This window comes from Mobula birostris, chromosome 2 (genome assembly GCF_030028105.1).
Source record: "Mobula birostris isolate sMobBir1 chromosome 2, sMobBir1.hap1, whole genome shotgun sequence".
Lineage (NCBI taxonomy): Eukaryota > Metazoa > Chordata > Chondrichthyes > Myliobatiformes > Myliobatidae > Mobula > Mobula birostris.
The window spans coordinates 14,495,208-14,520,190 of NC_092371.1; the positions used below are offsets into that span (position 1 = coordinate 14,495,208).

Genomic DNA, 24,983 nt, shown 5'->3' on the forward strand with positions numbered 1-24,983 from the left:
CGAGAGGGTGATGAATCTATAGAATTGATTGCCACGGACAATTGTGGAGGCCAAGCTTTAGGCATATTTAAAGCAGAGTTTGATTGGTCGTTGATTAATAAGGATGTCAAAGGTTTCGGGAAGAATGCCGTGAAAAGGATAATAAATTCGTCATGATGGAATAGCGGAACGAGCTCGATGGGCCGAATGGCGTAATTCCGTTCGTATATCATGGGGTCTTATGGTTTTTGGTATAAAACCACGATGGTTTCCCTCTCAGGCCAAAGACCTCTTGGTCAGATGCGGACGTTTAACTTCGCCAAGTGCATCTTTGTTGTCCAAACAGCGGTCTCGACAGCTCAAAATTCAGGAGTCAAGATTTTTTTTTTGTCGTTCTTCAGCTACATCAAAAATAATGATTATTACTCCGGATTCGACGCAGCATAAAGCACAATGGAAACACAAAGAAGTGCAATGAATATAAAGGCAATCTTATAAGACACAATGCACAATAGCTGATCTGCAGAGTAAGTTGTAACCACAGGCAGAATAAACCAGAAAGTGACTACTTATAAATGCAATACAGTTTTTATTATGTTACAATATATTTAATTTATACAAAGGACAATACAAAATGATAACACAGAGGAAAGTTTTAAGATGAGACTTACGGAAACTATGCAAAAAACCTCTGTTCTTCACTTAAAGTTTAGAATATGCCAGAATCACGACATCAATATTAGTCCAACATTATATTCACATATCAGATGAGCCGCAGAAATCTTGTCAATCCAACAGCGTCAGATGATTCGTTCCGTGGGTTTCAGTGTGACCCCAGATTCGGTCCATTTCTTCGTAACCCTCCAACCAGATTCTCATCTGCGGGGTAAGGATGACGCAGCGAACTCGAGAGAGGCGTAAAGGATCGGTGCCTGGGACTGGAATGTATAGCAAACATTGGCAATCAAAGATATTGCCCAGCATGATCTACCATTTTTCAACAGTCACGACTGTGCCAACCTTCCTCTGCGAGATAACCCCTTAAATAACTGCAGCAGATTAGTAAAGTACGGCTTACGTTTCATAATTCCCTGCGGACTCCGCTCAAACTCATCATTCTTTGTAATCAATCACAAACATCACATTTGTGAATCTTACAACGGGTTACAGTCACCATACGTACCTGAGCCGCACTGCCGTGTATTTGGTGCGTCGCTAATTGACCACGGGTCCCTGTATATTGAAAGAACATGAATTGGAACTATTATTCGGCATGGCCAACTAATAATTAGTTTCAGAAATGTCTTATATGCCAGCAATCCAAATATGACAGTGGCCTCCAATATACCAGCTGTTGGACTCTGCTAATAGTTTCTAATTATTTCAAATTCACCAATGGTTTTCATATGTGTCGCGACATTCTTGTTCATTTCCAAGTCTGAAAATGACACCCAACATGAGAATATTTCCCAAATACACAAACAGCGCTGTCATGGAATTCCATGTACCAAGCAAGTGCTGCACCTTGCCCGAGGTTGATGTACAAGCTAGTGGAAGGAACGAGCGCTTTACACCCCCTCCACGTTAGGGGGTGGATGTACCTCCACCCATTCCACCCATAGTAAAAATAGAACGACGGGAATAAAGACTTTCACAATATAATATAAGCACTTTCATTTGGCATAATATCTTTGTCTGAAACCGATCCCGAAATTTTAGAAGGAAAAATAGGAACTGAAATGATAAATGTTAGAAAACACTTTGTACACTTGACGTATTTAGATTAACACTACCTCGGACAGAAGGAGGAAGAGGAATAACAGAGATTAAAAATCTACATAATAGTTAGACAAAACTGTTAAACATTTATTTTCGACAAAGAAAACAGTATTCAGTATCCACGCTCTGCAGCATTCGTAAGGAGTATTGGGTGCATTACCAAACTTCAATGGAGGCATAATTCAGAAAAATGAAAGAATTATCATCACAAAAGAAAAGGGTAACAAATGGAAGAGCATAATTCTCCATGGAAGACTTTCCATGATCCGAGCAGACCAGATGTTGACAAGGAAAGGTCGAATGCCTAGCTCAGAGTTGAAGAACTCTTCCTTGGGCAAAGACAGGACCAGGTGGGTAACACAAAAGCATCAGAAATATATAACAAAAGACAAACAAATACAAGACGATAAATTCAGAAAATGCCCGGAAACACCAGAAACAATCCAGCACATTCTAGCAGTTTATCTTAATCTGATTACTTACCCAAGCACAATCAATTGTCATTCAACAAAATCTTGTTCTAAAATCCAAACTCATAAAATACACTGTACCTTATTCTAAATATAAGCCTAATTCAGTTTTAGTGTCAGTGTCCGACAAATTATATTATGACCGAAATATTACTACTGATACACCTATCCGCAGTAGCTGCCTGGATATAATATTACAGGAAAAAAAAACAAGAAAGAACAACTTACTTAATAGACATAGCCATTCCATACAGCCGTAATATAGAGAAATCATTAAGTGAACAACACCAGATATATGCGGAATTAAAAGAGAAAATTGGAAGTTTATAGAACATGAACAGGGTATGTCATGTCCTAAAAGTGATATCTACAACGAATATCTCCTCAAGGTCTCTAGAAGGTAGGATTAAACTTTTAGGCCTACACAGCAATATTTCTGTAAATCTTCAGAGAACGACAATGCTAAGCACCTCTAGAATAGTACAAAGTTCCCAGAAATTGAGGCTATGCTTGGCTATTTCCGTACCTCAGGTTTTACCAGATTGATTCAGGAAATAAAATAAAAAAAGCAGCAATAATATTAATATAAGCAACATACACAGAGACACCACTGATGGCGGGAAAAAGGTTTTCAGGGATTGAGACATCGGATCTCTATCCTCTTCGATTTCAGTCCAATTCGCCGCACTTCCCGCAATAACTCCTTCCCGTGTCCCTCCTTCTAAACCCATTGGCAGCAGTGATCACACAGTGCCTTGAAACAGGGACCGCGGTAACTGTTAATAGATATATGGATATGATTGGGAAAAGCCAACCCTCACCTGATCTCCGCTCTTTAGAGATCCGAATAATGATTAGGATAACCAGGAAGGCAAGGACCCCAAGGAGGATCGCAGTGGGAAGACACCAGCCTAGAGAAAGAGAAATGTTGCTTGGTGAATTCATGGTTTCCGAGAACATATTATTAGCGATTTCATTTGGTTTCATGTGAATAACTTTACATCAGTTGATGCACTTTTAATTATTTATATATCAATCTTTATTTCTATAACTTTTGAAATTTTTTACTTCTGCTGCATGTCGTGCCCTGAGTAGCAAATAAAAGAAATTCCTAATACGTATAAATGTATATAGGGAACAAGTTTGACCTTTGATCCTCAAACTGTATTGTACAACCAGAAGCCCACAGCAATGTCAGATGAAGAAGGACGCAGAGAATGCAATAGCGCATGAGGTTATACGGCTCTTCAGACTGTTTCTTCGCTTTTCCTCGCAGCCATCTTGCCGCTTACAATCATTTCCCCAGCTCACCATCCCAACTTGGAAAAACAGCGCCTTTCTTTCATCGTTGCCGTGTCTGATTCCCGGCAGCCTATCCCAACCGCACTGTGAGATCATCACGGACATCACAGAGTTAAGAAGGAGGTTCACCCCCAGCTGCTCAAAGGGCTATTAGGGTTGAATAGCCAATGGTGGAGATAAGCACATTCTTAAAAAAATAATACATACAAATTAATGCTGACTGTAAAACTCAAACACGAGGAATTCTGCAGATGCTGGAAATTCAAGCAAGACGCATCAAAATTGCTGGTGAACGCAGCAGGCCAGACAGCATCTCTAGGAAGAGGAACAGTTGACGTTTCAGGCCGAGACCTTTCGTCAGGACTAACTGAAGGAAGAGCTAGTAAGAGATTTGAAAGTGGGAGGGGGAGGGGAAGATTCAAAATAATAGGAGAAGACAGGACGGGGAGGGATGGAGCCAAGAGCTGGACAGGTGATTGGCATAAGGGATATGAGAGGATCATGGGACAGGAGGCCCAGGGAGAAGCAAATGGGGGAGGGGAGAAACCCAGAGAATGGACAAGGGGTATAGTCAGAGGAACAGAGGGAGAAAATGGAGAGTGAGAGAAAGAATGTGTGTATATAAATAAATAAATAAATAAATAACCGTTGGGTAGGAGGGGGAGGTGGGGCATTAGTGCAAGTTAGAGAAGTCAGTGTTCATGCCATCAAGTTGGAGGCTACCCAGACGGAGTATAATGTGTTATTCCTCCAACCTGAGTGTGGCTTCATCTTTACAGTAGAGGAGGCCGTGGATAGACATGTCAGAATGGGAATGGGATGTGGAATTAAAATGTGTGGCCACTGACTGTGTCGTTATTGAACCAGCGAGTTATTCCCGCAGACATAAGACCGTAAGTCCATAAGACAAAGGAGCAGAATTGGGCCGTTCGGCCCATAGAATCTATTTCGGCATTCCATCACAGCTTAGTAACAATACTTGATGTACAAAACATCGCCTCACCTTGATCTGGTTCAATGGTGATATTGAACACGCTGTTGATTATGGTCTTTCCCGCACCCCCCAGTTGTGCGATACAGGTGCAGACTCCGCCGCTCCTCCATGTTTCCACTGGAATCAGCACCTGACTTCTAACACTATAGCTCTTGTCTGGGTCAAGAGTGCCAGTATCGCTCCATCCTTCCATGGTCCGTCCCGATATGTTCCAGTAAATGACAATCTGGTTGGAAGAAAGGCCGCCGACCAGACATACCAACGGAACCGACCCGTTTGTCTCAGACGGTAGGACAAATACCAGCATGTAGGTCCGGTTGGTGGAACTGTCTGGACAGAGATTGAGACACCGTTAATTGCAGCTTCACATGAAGTACATGGAGGACTATAATCCCAGTGTCGAGTTCTCTTACCTCCAACCAGTAGTGTGGATCCTTTCACAAACGTTGAATAACTATCCGTTGCAAAACAGTGGTAGGAACCCGCATCCTCCACCCGGATGTCCCGGATTTCCAGCACTGATGTGTGATCGCCCGGACCTTTTTTGTAAGCAGTCCTACAGCCGGTCTTTCGGCAGTCCGTGGATTTGATCGTTACCAGGGGTTCGCCCGCACGCTGTTTGTACCAGAACACATTGCTTGCGACCTCCACTCTGTCCGTGAGTTCGCAGGAGAGTTCAACCGTCTTACCAACATGTGCAGTCACTACAGACGGACTCTCAGAAAACGGCCTGAGTTCTGCAACTGGAATTACTATCAGTTAATTAAAATTATCTACTACGGAATCAAACTAAAACTCATCGCCCATAGTTGATAGTTTTACTTTGTACTTATTGGATAAGGTATCTCAAAAACACCTAACGGTCGACCAGAAGGAAAAGAGATGTTACCTTGTCAAATTCGGAAGACTTTTTCTTTATTCAGTTACCGGATCATTAGCCGGCAAAATTAGTTTGTCCATCTATCCACAGGTGAACTTAAATTGAGAAGTTTGGTGGCCATTTCAGACAGCTCTCGCCAAACATTTTCCGTTGGGTTTCGCGTTACATACGGGCACAGAGGATTAGTGCGATAGGCTTCACCAATAGAAAAGGAGCGAGACTTACCGAGAAAATATTTATAATTTATTTAGGTAGTTTTAGAATCAGCATTAATGAGATTCTAGCTTTGTAACCCAGATTTATATGCTTCACTGAAATTTATTTCCCCACTCTCGTGGGAGATTGGATGCAGAGAGCGGGGCCAGGGTCGTGTGCGTAACCTAATCCAGATCATTGATCTGGTTTTATAACCGAACAATATTTCCACTGGGAAATACAAACATGCAAGGGCCCATTTCTCCAAACATTTCGGGCGATCTTGTTTGGAAGTTAGCAAGGCTGACTCACTCACCGCAAACACGAAACATCTGAATGGTAACGAACAGGGTCAAAAGTTCCATCAACATCTGGACTCGAGCCGGTAGTCGGCGGCGCTGTGATCGACTCCGAGGAGTTGGATTAATTTCAGCCGCGGCTCTGTGCAGCCTCTCAGCTGCCATAGACACTGCTCGGTGCCGAAGTTCCGGGGCGGGGCCTCTTCATCCAGCCTGCTGCTTGTGCATATTGCACCAGGTTACCCCGTCTGTTCGTCACAAGTGCTGTTTAGAGAGTTTGCCAAACAGAGCATGCTTTGACCATGGTTTCCGGGGTGCAGACATGTGTATCGCTGACAAAAGCCGCATTCATTTCCTCTAGATTAAATCCTGCAGAAGCTGCGATGAGTCGACTGTGTGTACTTACTGCAGCCCCTCTTGTAAGGGTACCAGAGACATTAGGACGAGAGACATTGGCTGAAAACAGATGTACAAAATAGGGTAATTCACGATTTGGAGGAGAACCTGTAGCGGTGTATTCCCGTCCCTGTTACACTTGGACTGCTTGCCCAGCGTTCGGGAACAGCTGTTGGAGTTGTCTGGGAGGGTAACTGCAGTCAATTTTGATAGGAGTACTTTAAAATGAACGATACGGAGCTTTCCCTGTCGGAACTACACCAATAGAGACCGGCAGAGAGAATTCTATTGCATTCGTGACCTGTGTTAAGGTGGAAATTGATGGCGTTGTCAAAATGTATTACTCGGTCTGGGATTCCAACCTCTGACCTGCTCTTGTAGTCACTATATTCATATAGCGAACGGCGTTTATAATTAATGGCGATTCCTATCGCGTTGTTGAAATGCTGAGGCTTTGCAAGGCATTGGCCAGACAGCAATTGGATGATTGTGAGTAGCTTTGGGCCCGTTATCACAGGGAGGACGAGATTCCATTGGAGACGGTATAAAGGAGGTTCACCAGACTGACCTTGGGAATGAAAGAGTTAGCATATGAAGAGCGTTTGATGGCTCTGCGCTTGTACTTGCAGGTGTTTAGAAAACGGTACTGGTGTTGCTGGTGGTGGGTGGAGTAGGTTGGCATCTCAACAACAGTAACAGAATATTGAAAGGCCGATTCAGAGTGGAGGTGGAGGCGATGTTTCCAATTGTGGGAGAGTCTATGAACAGAGGGTGCAGCATTAAAATAGTATGACGTCCTTTCAGAACAGTGATAAGGAGGAATTTTTTAGCAAGAGGGTGGCGAATCTGTGAAACACATAGTCACAGACGACCGGGGAGGCCATGTATTGAATGTATTTAAAGCGGAGATTGATAGGTTCTTCATTAGTAAGAGCATCAAAGGTATTAGAAGTAAGGCAGGTTGACGGCGAAACAAATCAGACAGGATAGAATAGTGGCGCAGGCTCGATGCGCTCAATAGCCGAATTTTGCTCCTCGGTCACATGGTTACAGGATTACGCAGGATTCGTTGAAGTGACATTAAATATCGATGCAGATCCTGTTGGAGGTGACCAGTGCCCCAAGAGTATGTTCATCCGGTGTTATATTTCTATTTATTTATTTAGGTTTGAATGTTCACATGCGATTCTCGGGTTCACAGAACGTAACACAGGGTGCAGTATATGAGGTTAATTTCCACAGATATGCTCGTTGTGGGCTGCAGTGCGTTTAATGTGACATATAACATTAATGCTAAGACGCTGACCTTTGGGCTGCATCGACAAAACTGCGGAAACAGGAAACCCACACAGAAGTTCGGTCATGTTTTCCACTTTAACGGTTCACTGTTGCTGCAACTAGTTACCAGTATTCGAAGCGTTTGAAAATGAAATACTGTAGATACATTGTGTGCACGTGGCCAAGTGGTTAAGACATTGGACCAGCTACCTGAAGGTCGTGAATTCGAGCACCAGCCGAGGGAACGTGTTATGTCCTTGAGCAAGACACCTACTCATAAGTTGCTCTGCGACGATATTGGTGCCAAGCTGTATGGGTCCTAATGCCCTTCCCTTGGACAACATGGTGTCGTGGAGAGTGGAAATTTGTAGCATGGGCTACTGCTGGCCTTCCATACAACCTTGGCCAGGCCTGCACCCTGGAGAGAGAAGACTTTCCAGGCGCAGATCCATGGCCTCGCAAGACTAAAGGATGCCTTAAGTAACATCGTGGTTGAGTCTGCCCGCAATTTCCACAGCAGCAGTGCACTGGACGTCTATGATAACAGCACGTCCTGCTGCCTTTGTATAACGGCTGATACTTTTCCTTGTTACTGAACGTCAATTCCCTCTCGAGCACCGATTTGGTTGTGGCACAACTCGGCTGTTTCGGTCCAAACCCGCAGTTGTGCTTTGAATTTCAAATTAAATCTTTTTAACTCTTTGCCCCTCATCTCCAAGTTTTCAGTTCTGATGAAGGGCCTTTGCCCGAAACCATAACTGTTGATCTTTGTACAAAGACTAGAAAATAGAACATAAAAGGGCCAGCACAGTTCAGGCCTTTCGGCCCACAATGTTGTACCAACCTTTAAAACCTGCCTCTCATATAACACCCCACATTAAATTCCTCCATATCCATATCGAGTAGTCCCTTAAATTTCACTAGTTTATCTGCCTCCATCACTGACTCAGGCAGTGCATTCCACGCACCAACCACGCTCTGAGTAAAACACCTTCCTCTAATATCCCCCTTGAACTTCCCACCCCTTACCTGAAAGCCATGTCCTCTTGTATTGAGCAGTGGTGCCCTGGGGAAGAGGCGCTGGCTGGCCACTCTATCTATTCCTCTTAGTATCTTGTACACCTCTATCATGTCTCCTCTTATTCTCCTTCTCTGCAGAGAATAAAGCCCTAGCTCTCTTAATCTCTGATGATAACGCATACTCTCTGAACCAGGCATCATCCTGGTCAATCTCCTCTGTAAACTTTCCAATGTTTCCACATCCTTCCAAAAGTGACGCGACCAGAACTGGATACACTACTCCAAGTGTGGCCCAGTCAGAGTTCTACAGAGCTGCATCATTACTCCACGACACTTATACTATATTCCTCGACTTATGAAAGCTAACAGTCCATAAGTTTTCTTAACTACCCTATCTACCTGTGAGGCTACTTTCAGGGATCTGTGAACATGTACCCCCACACCCCTCTGCTGCTCCACACTACCAAGTATCCCGCCATTTACTTTGTACTCTGCCTTGGAAGTTGTCCTTCCGTAGTGTACCACCTCACACTTCTCCGGGCTGAGCTCCATCTTCCACTTCTCAGCCCACTTCTGCATCCTATCAATGTCTTTCTGCAATCTTCGATAATCGTCTACACTATCCACAACACCACCAACCTTTGTGTCGTCTGCAAACTTGCCAACCACTCTACTACCACCACATCCAGGTCGTTAATTAACATCACGAAATGTGTACGACCCAGAACTGAGCCTTGTGGGATACTACTAGTCACAACCCTCCAATCCGAATGTACCCCCTCCATCGCGACACTCTGCTTTCTGCAGGCAAGCCAATTCTGAATCCATCTGGCCAAACTTCCCTGGATCCCATGCCTTCTGACTTTCTGAATAAGCCTACCGTGTGGAACCTTGTCATATGCCATACTACAATTCATTTAGATCACATCCACTGCACTGCCCTCATCTATATGCCTGGTCACCTCCTCAAAGAACTCTATCAGGCTTGTTAGTCATGACCTGTCCTTCACAAAGCCATGTTGACTGTCCCTGATCAGACCATGAATCTCTAAATGTCCACAGATCCTATCTCTAAGAATCTTTTCCAACAGCTTTCCCACCACAGACGTAAGGCTGAATGGTCTACAATTACCCGGACTATCGCTACTAACTTTTTCGAACAAGGGGACAACATTCGCCTCCCTCCAATCCTCCGGTACCATTCCCGTGGGCAACGAGGACACAAAGATCCTAGCCAGAGGATCAGCAATCTTTTCCCTTGCCCCGTGGAGCAGCTTGTGGAATATTCCATCAGGCCCCTGGTACGTATCCGTCCTAACGTATTTGAACAACTCCAACACCTCCTCTCCCTTAATATCAACATGTTGCCGAACATCAACTCACTCATATTGTCCTCACTGTCATCAAGTTCCCTCTCATTTGTGAAAACCGAAGGGACGTATTCATTGAGGACCACGCTCACTTCCACAGTCTCCAGGCACATCTTCCCACCTTTATCTCGAATCGATACTATCTTTACTCCTGTCATCCTTTTGTTTTTCAAATTATTGAAGAATGCCTTGTGGTTTTCCTTTACCCTTCTCGCCAGGGCCTTCTCCGTGCCCCTTTCTTGCTCTCCTCAGCCCCTTCTTAAGCTCCCTTCTGGCTACCCTATATTACTCAATAGACCCATCTGATCCTTGCTTCCTAAAACTCATGTATGCTGCCTTCTTCCACCTGACTAGATTCTCCAACTTACTTGTCACCCATGGTTCCTTCAGCCTACCATTCTTTATCTTCCTCACCGGGACAAATGTATCCATAACACCCTGCAAGATATCCCTTAACATCGATCACATTTCCATAGTACCTTTCCCTGCAAAAACATCATTCCAATTCACACCCTCAAGTTCTCGCCTTATAGCCTCAAAACTGCCCTTCACCAATTAAAAAATTTCCTACCCTCTCTGATCGTATCCTTTTCCATGATAACGTTAAAAACGGTGGTCACTGTCCCCCGGATTCTCACCCACTGAGAAATCTGTGACTTGACCCAATTTTTTACCTCATACAAGATCTAGTTTGGCATTCCCCCTCGCTGGTCTGTCAACAGACTGTGACAGGAATCCGTCCTGGACACACTTAACAAACGCTGCTCCGTCTAAACCATTGGAACTAATCAGGTGCCAATCAATATTAGGGAAGTTAAAGTCACCCATGGTAACAACCCTGTTATTTTGCACCTTTCCAAAATATGCCTCCCTTCCTGTTCCGGACTTCTACCCATGCTAACTCAAAAGAGGATCCTGCCACATGACCTACCCTTTCTGTAGCTGTAATAGTACCCCTGATCAGTAATGCAACCTCGTCCCTTTTTCTCCCACTCTCTCTCCCTTTTAAAGCACTGAAATCCAGGAACATTGAGAATTAATTCTTGCCCTGGTGCCAGCCAAGTCTCTGAAATTGTCACTGCATTATAATTCCATGCATGTATCCAAGCTCTCAGTTCATCACCTTTGTTCCTGATGCTTCTTGCAGTGAAGTACACGCACGTTAACCCTTCTACCTTATTATCTTTACACCTTTTATTCTGTTTCCTTTCCTCAAAGCCTCTTTATATGTTAGATCTGGCTTTACTTCATGCACCATACTTGCAGTTCTCGCAAGACCTTTATCCTCCTCCACCTCACTATGTGCTCTAACACTCTGGTTCCCCTCCCCGCTGCAAATCTAGTTTAAAACCCCCGGAACAGCACTGGCAAATCTGCCGGAGTTCTGAGTTTTTCAGCATCTGGTGATTCTCTTGTGCGATTCTTCTTCCTGTTAACCCTTACTGCATCATAGGCCACTGACAGCATCTTTACAGAATCTTCTGCCGTGTGACAGTCTATCAAATTGTCCCCAGGTGGAGCTCATCTTCGAAGAACTTTGCCCATACATGGTTATGGCCTTTTGAACTTCTGTTGGCGTATCTGTAGCTATGTGGTTTTATGGGATGGGGGTGTTAGTCCCATGTCCAAGCCTCAGTGTTTCTCTACCGGTCGTGAGGCCACCCCTGTTGAAGTTTAGCTGGTGCTTCTGCTTTCAAGTAACTCATAAGAACATAGGAGCAGGAGTAGGCCATCTGGCACGTTAAGCCTGCTCGCCATTCAATAAGAACATGGCAACTTGGCCATAAACTCATCTCCATCTACCTGCCTTTTGACAACAACCCTTAATTCCCTTACGATGCAAAATACATCCGACCTTCTCTTAAATATATTTGCTGAGGCAGCCTCCATTGCTTCATTGGGTAGAGAATTCCACAGCTTTTCTGCACCGCCTCCAAAGCCAGTATATCTTTCCTCACCAGTACCTTGTACAGTTGCAGCATTCTCTTCCTGCTCTGAAATGCAATCCCTCCATCAATGAAGTCCAACGGTCCATTTGCCTTCTTAATAGCATGCTGCACCTGCAAACCAACCTTTTATGATTCATGTACACACTCCTGTCCCTTTTTGCACAATGAAAGTTTTAACCCTTTAAATAATAATCTGCTCTTTCGTTTTCCTTTCCAAGTTGATGACCTCGCATTTATCAAAATTGTACTCCATCTTCCGCCTTGCACACTCACTTAACAAATCTATACCTTTCTACATACTCTCTGTATCTCCGCACAATTTGTTTTTTCCACTCAATTAGTAGAATCAGCAAACTTAGATACACTGCACTCGGTCCCCTCTTCCAGATCCTTAATGTCTATCATGAACATTTGAGAGCCCAGCACCAACCCCTGCGGCACACCGCTCACCACTGATTGTTAACAACAGAAACACCCATGTTACCTGCTCTCTGCTTTCTATTAGTTAATCAATCCTCTGTCTATAGTAATATTTCATCCTAGACTCAATGCATCCTTATCTTATAGATTGTCTTTTTTGAGGCACCTTATCGATCGCCTTCTGGAATCCAAATAATTAACGTCCATCTGTTCCCCTCTATCCACTGCGCACGTTACATCCTTAAAGAACCCCAGTACATTTGTCAAACAGGACCTGCCTTTGCTGAATCCATGCTGCGTCTGCCTGATTGATCCATTCGTTTCCATATCGTCTTTATGGATAGTGTCAACCATTTCCCCAACTACAGATGTTAAACTAACTGGCCTATAGGCACCTGTCTTTTCCCTACATCCTTTTTTGAACAGTGGCGTGACGTACGCCGACTTCCAAGCCGCCGGGATATGCCCAGGGTCCAGGGAATTTTGCTAAATTATCATTAAAGTCTCTACTGTAACTTCTGATATTTCTTGCAGTACCCTGGGAATCATTCCATCAGGACCAGGAGACTTGTCTATTTTTAGGCCCCCAACTTTGCTCAACACTACCGTTTTAGTGATAGCTATCGTATTGAGGTTCCCCCTCCCATCGCATCCATAACATCTCTTTTTGGCATGTTAGACATATTCTGTACCGTGAATACAAAGACACCATAGTCCTTTATAGCTTATGCGATACTTTTCTCAGTACAGGACCCAATATCAATTCCCCTTTCTCGTCCTCCAAGGGACCTACGTTCACTTTAGCTATCCTTTCCGCTTTATATAATTATACCAAATTTACTATACGTTTTTATATTTCCTGCTAGTTTATATTCATAATCTAGCTTCCCTTTCTCGCTTCGTTGTTCTTTGTTGTTTTTTAAAGAGTCCCCAATCTTCCGTTTCCCACTAGTCTTGGCGACTTTTTACGCACAACCTTTTAATTTGTTGCCTTCTTTTACTTCCTCACTTATCCAAGGCTGGCTTTCCCCGCCCTTACTTTCTTTGCTTTTAACTGGAATATACGTTTGTTGAACACCTCTGCGTTGAACTCGCTCTCACTTCTCTCCATGCCACCCATCGATATCTATTTCCGTTTCTTTCCTTGTCGTGTGACCACCTAGTTTTGTATTGAATCCGGTGCTATTGTTCACCGCCGCGTGCGAGTTGCGCATTGTTCTCGATCTGAAAGTTTTAAATATTTCCCTTTTTCCACGTTGAATGTATTTGTCACGGTCATGATCGGCTATTCCCTGGTTTCGTTTAAATTTCCTTTGTGTCACGATCGGGACCGTTGACTCCTTGTTTCCCTTTAATTCATTGTTTCCCGTGTTTCTTGGGCTCTGTAATTAAAGGCACTTGATTCTCAGCTGAACGAGCAGTATTTAGTTTCCGGCTTACAGCTACTCGGCGCGAGATCGTCAGTTTACGTCATCGAAGCAAGTGCGAGCAAGTCACCTTACCGGAGCGAGCCAAGTCACATCGCCGGAGCAAGTCAAGTCTTCTCCCCGAAACGAGTGCCAGTAAGTCGCCTCGGCTCGCCGGAGTCAGCCCGTAAAGTTACCTCGCTTGAGCGAGCAGCTAAGCTACCTCGCCGGAGCGGGTCCGTCAAGTCCACCCGCCGGAGTGAGACAAGAGCCGGTGTCTGTAGTTTCTGGGCCGCATCAAGAGCTCGAAGTTACTTGGATCCATTTCCTGTCATATTAAAGAATTGTCTATCGTTGTGTGGTTTTGTCGCCTCGTGTCCTCGCTTCCGCAGGGTAGCTCCGGCCTTTTGCCGCTATTTTGAGTTGGGAGCTGTCTCTTCGTCTCCTCGCCTCCGCAGTGTAGGTCCAGCCGTTTACTGTTACCCTGAGTTGGGAAGTGTCTCTTCGTGTCCTCGCCACCGCATGGTAGGTCCGGCCGTTTGCCGCTACTATAAATTGGGAATGTCTCTTGGTGTCCTCGGCTCCCCAGTGTAGGTCAGGTAGTTTGCGACTAGCCTGAGTTGGGTACGGTCTTTTCGTGCTCTGTGTTTTGTATCCTGTGTCTAATAAGAGTCCCGGTTCTGTGTCCTGTCTCCAAGGAAGAGTACTGGCTCTGTTTCCAGCGTCCAAGAGGAATCCCGGCACTGTGTCCTGTGTCCCAAAAGAGTCACGTCTCTGTGTCCTGCGTCCAAGGAAGAGTCCCGGCCCTGTGTGCTGCGACCAAGGAGAGTCCCGGCCCTGTGCCCTGCGTCCAAGGGAGAGTCCCGGCCGTGTGTCCTCCGTCCAAGGGAGAGTCCCGGCCGTGTGTCCTCCGTCCAAGGGAGAGTCCCGGCCATGTGTCCTCCGTCCAAGGGAGAGTCCCGGCCATGTGTCCTCCGTCCAAGGGAGAGTCCCGGCCCGGTGTCCTCCGTCCAAGGGAGAGTCCCGGCCCGGTGTCCTCCGTCCAAGGGAGAGTCCCGGCCCGGTGTCCTCCGTCCAAGGGAGAGTCCCGGCCCGGTGTCCTCCGTCCAAGGGAGAGTCCCGGCCCGGTGTCCTCCGTCCAAGGGAGAGTCCCGGCCCGGTGTCCTCCGTCCAAGGGAGAGTCCCGGCCCGGTGTCCTCCGTCCAGGGGAGAGTCCCGGCCCGGTGTCCTCCGTCCAAGGGAGAGTCCCGGCCCGGTGTCCTCCGTCCAGGGGAGAGTCCCGGCCCGGTGTCCTCCGTCCAAGGGAGAGTCCCGGCCCGGTGTCCTCCGTCCAGGGGAGAGTCCCGGCCCGGTGTCCTCCGTCCAGGGGAGAGTCCCGGCCCGGTGTCCTCCGTCCAGGGGAGAGTCCCGGCCCGGTGTCCTCCGTCCAAGGGAGAGTCCCGGCCCGGTGTCCTCCGTCCAGGGGAGAGTCCCGGCCCGGTGTCCTCCGTCCAGGGGAGAGTCCCGGCCCGGTGTCCTCCGTCCAGGGGAGAGTCCCGGCCCTGTGTCCTCCGTCCAAGGGAGAGTCCCGGCCCGGTGTCCTCCGTCCAAGGGGGAGTCCCGGCCCTGTGTCCTCCGTCCAAGGGGGAGTCCCGGCCCTGTGTCCTCCGTCCAAGGGGGAGTCCCGGCCCTGTGTCCTCCGTCCAAGGGGGAGTCCCGGCCCTGTGTCCTCCGTCCAAGGGGGAGTCCCGGCCCTGTGTCCTCCGTCCAAGGGGGAGTCCCGGCCCGGTGTCCTCCGTCCAAGGGAGAGTCCCGGCCCGGTGTCCTCCGTCCAAGGGAGAGTCCCGGCCCTGTGTCCTGCGTCCTGCGCCCGGAATAGTCCCGGCCCGGTGTCCTCCGTCTAAGGGAGAGTCCCGGCCCGGTGTCCTCCGTCCTGCGCCCGGAATAGTCCCGGCCCGGTGTCCTCCGTCCTGCGCCCGGAATAGTCCCGGCCCGGTGTCCTCCGTCCTGCGCCCGGAATAGTCCCGGCCCGGTGTCCTCCGTCCAAGGGAGAGTCCCGGCCCGGTGTCCTCCGTCCAAGGGAGAGTCCCGGCCCGGTGTCCTCCGTCCAGCGCCCGGAATAGTCCCGGCCCTGTGTCCTGCGTCCTGCGCCCGGAATAGTCCCGGCCCTGTGTCCTCCGTCCAAGGGAGAGTCCCGGCCCAGTGTCCTCCGTCCAAAGGAGAGTCCCGGCCCAGTGTCCTCCGTCCAAGGGAGAGTCCCGGCCCTATGTCCTCCGTCGAAGGGAGAGTCCCGGCCCGGTGTCCTCCGTCCTGCGCCCGGAATAGTCCCGGCACAGTGTCCTCCGTCCAAGGGAGAGTCCCGGCCCAGTGTCCTCCGTCCAAGGGAGAGTCCCGGCCCAGTGTCCTCTGTCCAAGGGAGAGTCCCGGCCCAGTGTCCTCCGTCCAAGGGAGAGTCCCGGCCCTGTGTCCTCCGTCCAAGGGAGAGTCCCGGCCCTGTGTCCTGCGTCCTGCGCCCGGAATAGTCCCGGCCCTGTGTCCTCCGTCCAAGGGGGAGTCCCGGCCCAGTGTCCTCCGTCCAAGGGGGAGTCCCGGCCCTGTGTCCTCCGTCCAAGGGGGAGTCCCGGCCCTGTGTCCTCCGTCCAAGGGAGAGTCCCGGCCCGGTGTCCTCCGTCCAAGGGAGAGTCCCGGCCCGGTGTCCTCCGTCCTGCGCCCGGAATAGTCCCGGCCCAGTGTCCTCCGTCCAAGGGAGAGTCCCGGCCCTGTGTCCTCCGTCCAAGGGAGAGTCCCGGCCCTGTGTCCTGCGTCCTGCGCCCGGAATAGTCCCGGCCCTGTGTCCTCCGTCCAAGGGGGAGTCCCGGGCCGGTGTCCTCCGTCCAAGGGGGAGTCCCGGCCCGGTGTCCTCCGTCCAAGGGAGAGTCCCGGCCCGGTGTCCTCCGTCCTGCGCCCGGAATAGTCCCGGCCCAGTGTCCTCCGTCCAAGGGAGAGTCCCGGCCCTGTGTCCTCCGTCCAAGGAAGAGTCCCGGCCCTGTGTCCTCCGTCCAAGGGAGAGTCCCGGCCCTGTGTCCTGCGTCCTGCGCCCGGAATAGTCCCGGCCCAGTGTCCTCCGTCCAAGGGGGAGTCCCGGCCCAGTGTCCTCCGTCCAAGGGGGAGTCCCGGCCCAGTGTCCTCCGTCCAAGGGGGAGTCCCGGCCCTGTGTTCTCCGTCCAAGGGGGAGTCCCGGCCCTGTGTCCTCCGTCCAAGGGGGAGTCCCGGCCCTGTGTCCTCCGTCCAAGGGAGAGTCCCGGCCCTGTGTCTGAGACCGACTTCCCTTGCAATGGTTCATAAACGCTATTTTTGTTGCGCTACAAAACGTATTTTTGTCCAGCAGTTGTGTCCACCCATACTCTGCACTTGTGGCCGTATTAGGGGGTTATCCTTATGATCGCTCCTCCAATAAGTCTTGCAGTCAGCCACTATTCTCATGCTTATCGAAAACACACGATAATCAGCAGATGTTGGAAATCCGGAGCAACACATACATAATGCTGGACGAACTCATTAAGTCAGGCAGCGTTTATGGGGATGTCCTGATGAAGGGGCTGGGACTGTTCAGTCCCCTGCATAGATACAGTCTGATCTGCTAAATTCCTTCAGCACTTTGTGTGTGCGCGTTTGATAAAGTTGGTTTCCTCTTTGGAATTTTTTTGTTATTCGGTATCATCTCCAAGTTCTAGTACCGCCTTGATAAAACTCTTTCGGCGGTACCTTTTCGAAAGCCTGTAATATTGTGCAGATCAGAACCAGAGGGCTTCATGGAAATACATGTAACTTTCTTAATCTTCAGTGAATTGTTTTCCTTTTGTGGATAGTTGGATGAGAGCTGTGGGTCGGCTAAGAGGGAGAAACCTTGGGACCGTAACATTATTAGCAATTCATTCTTTGATCCGTACGTTGATAATTACACCGGGGTTTACCCCCTTCAGTCTGCACCTCACTAAATGCTGTCATGGTCCGTTCCGTGATGTCCGGATTCCAGTTCACGGTCCGCTCCTTCGATCCATATTCCTTGTTTTCCGGCTTTCCATTGTTTTGTTGGGTGTTCTAATTAAGGCACATGATTCTCGTTTGGGCAGACGCATAAATACCTCCGAGATCAGGGCTTGGCTGCTGTATTGTTCCTGTCCAAACCTCCTGTCTGAATCCCTTCTCTGCCCCATCCTCCTGAAGCCTTGCCCTGCAACCAGTGTCTGAAGCCTTGCCTCGCCTGAAACATTGCCTCACCTTGCCTCGACTGAAGCCTTGCCTCGCTTGAAGCCTTACCTCGCCTGTAACCCTCACCTGCAATCTTCGCCAGCACCGCTGTCAGGTTCTACAGCCGGAGCAAAATAAGGAACTGTCTATCGTTGTTTTGTACTGTCTCTGTGTCCACACCTTCACTAGGTAGGAACGGCCGTTTGCCCCTACCTACTGTTGAGGACCGTCTCTGTGTCCATGCCTTTGCTAGGTAGGTCTGGCCGTTTGCGGCGACCATGTGTTGGGAACTGTCTCTTATTGCCCTCGCCTCCGCTGGGTAGGTCCAGCAGTTTGCCGCTACCTTGAGTGAAAACCGTCTCTTCGTGTTCTCTGGATGAGTGCCGGCCCTACGTCCTATTTCAAAGGAAGGGTCCCGGCTCTGTGTTCCATGTTCCTGTCTCCCTCGACCAAGGCTCTTCTTTCCTGTTTCCCTCGATCAAGTCAAGGCGTCGTGTTCTCGCACTGTCCATGTGCCTCGCCCAGCCTGGTGCTGGGGTTCCCTCATCCTGTCCGGGAGTACTTCGTCCTGTCCCAGTGCAGACTTTATGTTCTCGTCCTGTCCACGTGACTGGTCCTGCGCAGGAGTTCCACGTCCTGTTCTGTAGCCATGTCTTGTCCTCGCCTAGTTCCGTAGTCCGAACCCGAGTCAAGATCCAGGTTCTGGGTCCTAGTCCAGTCTCCGGCTCGGAGACTGAACCCTAGCCTCGTCATGTTTTCGCTTCGAGGAACCCAAGCCTCGTCATTTCCTCGCCTCGAGGAACTCAAGCCTCGTAATGTCTTCGCCTCGAGGAACCTAAGCCACGAAGAACCCAAACCTCGAGGAACCTAAGCTATGCCCAGCCCGGTAGCCACGTGATGTGCTCGCCTCGTTCCGCGGTCCGAGCCCGAGTCAAGTCCCAGGTTCAGAGTCCTTAACCAGTCTCTGGCTCGGAGTCCAAGCCCAGGGTCCCAGTTCCCAGTTCCCAGTCCTGGTCCCGCTTGCCTAGCCAATGCCCTAGCCCAAGTCTGTGTTCTTGTCCCAGCTCCTCGATGGCATCCAGTCACGTCTCTAACTCTAGTCCTGTCCTGTTCCTAGTACTTCAATGCCTGTGTCTTACATTTCGGTCCGCCACCAGCGCCCTCGTTCTGACAAATACAGTGTATTAATTTGCAATTACATTTGTCACGCTGGCTTTCATACACTCAATATTTATTTTTATTTTACATTTTAAAGTGTCCACTAAGTGCATGTTGGTGTTTTTGAATTTTGCAGCACTTCAGGTTTCGACCTGTTGTGCGTTCATAAACGCTCTTCTCCATACTACTGTTGTAACGTGTGGCTATTTGTTGAAATATTGTCGCCTTCCTGCCAGCTTGAACCAGTGTGTCTATTTTCCTCTAATCTCTCTCAGAATCAAGGAGTTGGCGTCCACAAAATTGCCGCGCACACGATGTTTTTATTTGTTTTCCTTTCCAGACTCCGTAAGCTCCAGAGACTTGTTTATGAAAATCCTTGGAGATCAGTAGTTACCGAAATATGTTATTAAATTGGAAAGAGTGCAGAAAAGATTTAGAAGGATGTTAGGTCTTGCGGGACTTACACGGATACGTTAGACAGGCCAGGATACGTTCCTTAAAACGTGGGAGACTGAGAAGTGATCTGATAGTAGGTGTAAAATCACGAAGTGCAAATATATAGTGAAAATCTTTATTCAGAGTTAGCTTATCAATAAATGGAGGGCTTAGGTGTCAGGTGATGGGGAAATAGGAAAGAACTTTATGGGCAACATTTTACACAAAGGGTGGTATCTACGTGGAATTGGTTGCGAGGGGTACAATGAAAACTTTAAAAGGACATTTAAAGGTACGTACATAGGTATTGTTGATAGGGATATAATTCAAGTAAGGCAAGTGGAACATATTTGTTTGGACCTCCTTGTTCAGTATGGACCAGTTGGACTGAAAGACCTGTTTGCGTGCTGTGTGATGCTGTGATTCTATGACTCTGCTTATTTGATGCCTATTTATATAGCTCACAGTCATTTTTCATATACCTATGAGAGATGGTTTGGGCTTGATGACAATTTCTATGCATCCATTCTGAAAATGTGGGCAACGATGCGAAGAGACGATCATGTACTTTCATAGCGCCTTTCATGTCCTGAATGCTGCCCAGAGACTTTGCTTTTCTCTTGCGTGTTCTAAGACGTGCGAGTCAATGGCAAGATCATGATTGGGTGACTGTTAGGAGAAATGTAAAGGTGAATAGGCAGTTAGCATAGAGCACCCCTGTGGCAATTCCCCTTAATAATAAGTATAGCGCTTTGGATGCTGTTGTGGGGGATGACCTCCCCGGAGAATGCCACGGAGACCGGGTTATTGGCTCTGAGCATGGGTCCATGGTTCAGAAGGGAAAGAAGAAGAACAGGGGAGCGGTGTGCAAGGACGAGGCTGAAAACGAACACAAGTGCAGGACACAGGCGCAGAGATAGAGCTGTGAGGCGTTCGTCCCGCTCCGAACGGGGAACCGGTATCCAGGAGAGTCTTTAAAGGGAGACAAGGTTTATGTAGTGTATCTAGGAAAAGATGCGGAGTTTAGAACTGGCAGTCCCAGGGAATCAGGAAACGAGGTTTACTCACACTAGAGTCGATTAACGAACTGGCCAAGCATGGCTGTACCGCCTGAGACTTATCCATTTTTCGCTAATGTGAACCAGGCGTGCTGTAGTTAGTGGAACTAGGAATGATTGGAATCAGACGAGACGATTAAGGCCCAATTAAGACAAGGAATTTTCAGACGGAACCATGACAAGCGGTAGAGATAGAGGATCCAATGGTCAGGCGAACAGACAGGAGTTTCAGTGGACGTGAACAGGACACGCGAATGGTATGTTGCCTCTCAGATGCCACAGTCAGGGACGTCTCTAATCACGTCAAAATATTTTTGGAGAGCGGGGGAGAGCAGCAGATGTCTTGGTACATATTGGTGCAAATGAGATCTGAAGGAAAAGCGGAGAGGTCCTGAAAAGAGAATTTAGAGAACTAGACGGAAGCTGAGAAGCAGGACCTCAAGCATAATAATGTTTTGAATTGCTGCCTGTGCCATGCGCTAGTGAAGGTAGAAACAGGATGCTTTGGTAATTAATGTGTGGATGAGAAGCTGGTGCATGGGGCATATCTTCAGGAACATTGGGATCTCCTCTGGGGGAGGTATGACCTGTTCAAAATAATATTGTTAGCTGTCTTAAAGACTATCGCCCGGTAGCACTCTCATCTACAGTGATCAAATGATGAAATATCATGAGTACACTGAACTCGTGCCTTAGCAAGTTTCTGGACCAATTTCAATTTGCCTAACGCCACAATAAGTCAACGGCAGATGCAATCTCAGTGGCTCCTCACACGGTTTAGACCGCCTGGACAACACAGACACCTACGTCATTCTGCTGTTCATCGACTATAGCTCAGCATTTAATACCATCATTCCCAGAATCCTGAACGAGAAGTTGCAGGACCTGGGCTTCTGTACCTCCCTCTGCATTTGGCTCCTAGATTTCCTTACCGGAAGGCAGCAATCTGTGCCGTTTGCTGATATCAGCTCCTCCTCGCTGACGATCATATAAACATAGAAACTTAGAATAGTACAGCACATTACAGGCCCTTCGGCCTAAAATGTTGTGTCGACCGTCAAACCTTGCCTCCCATATAGCCCCCCCCCACATTAAATTCATCCATATACCTGTCTAGTAGTCTCTTAAACTTCACTAGTGTATCTGCCTCCACCACTGACTCAGGCAGTGCATTCGACGCACCAACCACTCTCTGAGTAAAAAAAACCTTGCTCTAATATCCCCCTTGAACTTCCCACCCCTTACCTTAAAGCCATAACCTGTTGTATTGAGCACTGGTGTCCTGGGGAAGGGGCGCTGGCTATCCACTCTACCTATTCCTGTTATTATCTTGTACACCTCTATCATGTCTCCTCTCATCCTCTCTCTCTCCAAATAGTAACACCCTAGCTCCCTTAATCTCTGATCATAATGCATACACTCTAAGCCAGGCAGCATCCTGGTAAATCTCTTCTGTACCATTTCCAATGCTTCCACATCCTTCCTATAGTGAGGCGACCAGAACTGGACACAGTACTCCAAGTGTGGCCTAACCAGAGGTTTATAGAGCTGCATCATTACATCGCGACTCTTAAACTCTATCCCTCGACTTATGAAAGCTAACACCCTATACGCTTTCTTAATTACCCTATCTACTTGTGAGGCAACTTTCAGGGATCTGCGGACATATACCCCCAGATCCCTCTTCTCCTCCACACTACCAAGTAACCTGCCATTTACTTTGTACTCTGCCTTGGAGTTTGTACTTCCAAAGTGTACCACCTCACACTTCTCCAGGTTGAACTCCATCTGTCACTTCTCTGCTCACTTCTACATCCTATCAATGTTTCCCTGCAATCTTCGACAATCCTCTACACTATCTGCACACCACCAACCTTTGTATCGTCTGCAAACTTGCGAACCCACCCTTTTACCCGCACATTCAGGTCGTTAATAAAAATCACGAAAAGTAGAGGTCCCAGAACCGATCCTTGTGGGACACCACTAGTCCCAATCCTCCAATCTGAATGGTATCCCTCCACCACGACCCTCTGCTTTCTGCAGGCAAGCCAATTCTGAATGCAACTGGACAAACGTTCCTGGATCCCATGCCTTCTGACTTTCTGAATAGGCCTACAGTGTGGAACCTTGTCAAATGCCTTACTAAAATCCATATAGATCACATCCACTGCACTACCCTCATCTATATGCCTGGTCACCTCCTCAAAGAACTCTATCAGGGTTGTTAGACACGATCTGCCCTTCACAAAGCCATGCTGACTGTTCCTGATCAGACCATGATTCTCTAAATACCTATAGATCCTATCTCTAAGAATCTTTTCCAACAGTTTTCCCACCACAGACGTAAGGCTCACTGGTCTATAATTACCCGGACTATCTCTACTACCTTTTTTGAACAAGGGGACAACATTCGCCTCTCTCCAATCCTCCGGCACCATTCCTGTGGAAAACACGGACATAGAGATCCTAGCCAGAGGCTCAGCAATCTCTTCACTCGGCTCGTGGAGCAGCCTCTGGAATATTCCGTCAGACCCCGGGGACTTATCCGTCCTAATGTATTTTAACAACTCCAACACCTCCCCTCGCTTAATATCAACATGCTCCAGAACATCAACGTCTCTCATATTGTCCTCTCCATCATCAAGTTCCCTCTCCACAGGAATGGTGCCGGAAGATTGGAGAGAGGCAAATGTTGTCCCCTTGTTCAAAAAAGGTAGTAGGGATAGTCCGGGTAATTATAGACCAGTGAACGTTACGTCTGTGGTGGGAAAGCTGTTGGGAAAGATTCTTAGAGATAGGATGTATAGGCATTTAGAGAATTATGGTCTGATCAGGGACAGTCAGCATGGCTTTCTGAAGGGCAGATCGTGTCTAACAAGCCTGATACAGTGCTTTGAGGAGGTGACCAGGCATATAGATGAGGGTACTGCAGTGGATGTGATCTATATGGATTTTAGTAAGGCATTTGCAAGGTTCCACATGGTAGGCTTATTCAGAAACTTAGAAGGCATGGGATCCAGGGAAGTTTGGCCAGATGGATTCAGAATTGGCTTGCCTGCAGAAGGCAGAGGGTGGTGGTGGAGGGAGTACATTGAGATTGGAGGATTGTGACTAGTGGTGTCCCACAAGGATCTGTTCTGGGACCTCTACTTTTCGTGATTTTTATTAATGACCTGGATGTGGGGGTTAGAAGGGTGGGTTGGCAAGTTTGCAGACTACACAAAGTTTGGTGGTGTTGTAGATAGTGTAGAGGATTGTCAAAGATTGCAGAGAGACATTGATAGGATGCATAAGTGGGCTGAGAAGTGGCAGATGGATTTCAACCCGGAGAAGTGTGAAGTTGTATACTTTGGAAGGACAAACTCCAAGGCAGAGTACAAAGTAAATGGCAGGATACTTGGTAGTGTGGAAGAGCAGAGGGATCTCGGGGTACATGTCCACAGTTCCCTGAAAGTTGCCTCACAGGTGGATAGGATAGTTAAGAAAGCTTATGGGCTGTTAGCTTTCATAAGTCGAGGGATGGAGTTTAAGAGTCGCGATATAATGATGCAACTCTATAAAACTCTGGTTAGGCCACACTTGGAGTATTGTGTCCAGTTCTGGTCACCTCACTATAGGAAGGATGTGGAAGCATTGGAAAGGGTACAGAGGAGATTTACCAGGATGCTGCCTAGTTTAGAAAGTATGCATTATGATCAGAGATTAAGGGAGCTAGCGCTTTACTCTTTGGAGAGGAGGAGGATGAGAGGAGACAGGATAGAGGTGTACAGGATAATAAGAGGAATAGATACAGTGGATAGCCAGCGCCTCTTCCCCAGGGCACCACTGCTCAATACAAGAGGACATGGCTTTAAAGTAAGGGGGATATTAGAGGAAGGTTTTTTTACTCAGAGAGTGGTTGATGCGTGGAATGTACTGTCTGAGTCAATGGTCGAGGCAGATACACTAGTGAAGTTTAAGAGACTACTAGCCAGGTATATGGAGGAATGTAAGGTGGAGGCTTATATGGGAGGCAGGGTTTGAGGGTCGGCACAACATTGTGGGCCGAAGGGCGTGTACTGTGCTGTACTATTTTATGTTCTATGTTCTATATGTTCGCGATACAGAGTATTATGTAATTATATACGAAATATGTACTCCTGATCCTCCATACCTTTTTACCAGTGAGATGACATCGGGGGTAGGGTTATGGGTGTCAGTGTTGAGATATGGAAGTTTGGATTTGAGAGCTGAAAAACAGTTTGTTAATAAACTCGGTCATTACACTTCCCATTCAAACCCACCCCCACCATCAGATTAATCTAACCAGTTAATCCAACCCAGATGGATGTTCACGGGTTTAATAGCCAGGTATCAATTTGTGTCTATAGGTTGGGCTGATGCAGC

General features: G+C 47.8%; 1 protein-coding gene across 2 annotated transcripts; it reads right to left on the reverse strand.

The window, feature by feature from the left end:
• Positions 1 to 604: 604 nt before the first annotated feature.
• On the reverse strand, positions 605 to 6,121 carry LOC140207802 (immunoglobulin kappa light chain-like). Of its 2 annotated transcripts, XM_072276374.1 has the most exons (6): positions 5,916 to 6,121; positions 4,938 to 5,267; positions 4,534 to 4,854; positions 3,050 to 3,139; positions 1,163 to 1,212; positions 605 to 917 (listed from the first exon to the last, which is right to left on the reverse strand). In XM_072276374.1, exons 1-6 carry the CDS (start codon positions 6,061 to 6,063, stop codon positions 855 to 857), a joined length of 1,002 nt encoding a protein of 333 aa, XP_072132475.1. In that variant the 5' UTR covers positions 6,064 to 6,121; the 3' UTR covers positions 605 to 854. The 2 variants fall into 2 exon arrangements, with proteins under 2 accessions (XP_072132475.1, XP_072132469.1); XM_072276368.1 differs by lacking the exons at positions 605 to 917; positions 1,163 to 1,212 and having other exon boundaries at positions 2,743 to 3,139.
• Between the last annotated feature and the right edge of the window lie 18,862 nt (positions 6,122 to 24,983).

Bases quoted from the DNA above. Each gene is read 5' to 3' on its own strand.
- LOC140207802 (XM_072276368.1), bottom strand. From the start codon at position 6,063: ATGGCAGCTGAGAGGCTGCACAGAGCCGCGGCTGAAATTAATCCAACT. The intron at 5,268-5,915 runs GTGAGTGAGTCA...TAGTAATTCCAG, and splicing joins TCAGATGTTTCGTGTTTGCG to TTGCAGAACTCAGGCCGTTT. The intron at 4,855-4,937 runs GTAAGAGAACTC...ATCTCTGTCCAG, and splicing joins ATCCACACTACTGGTTGGAG to ACAGTTCCACCAACCGGACC.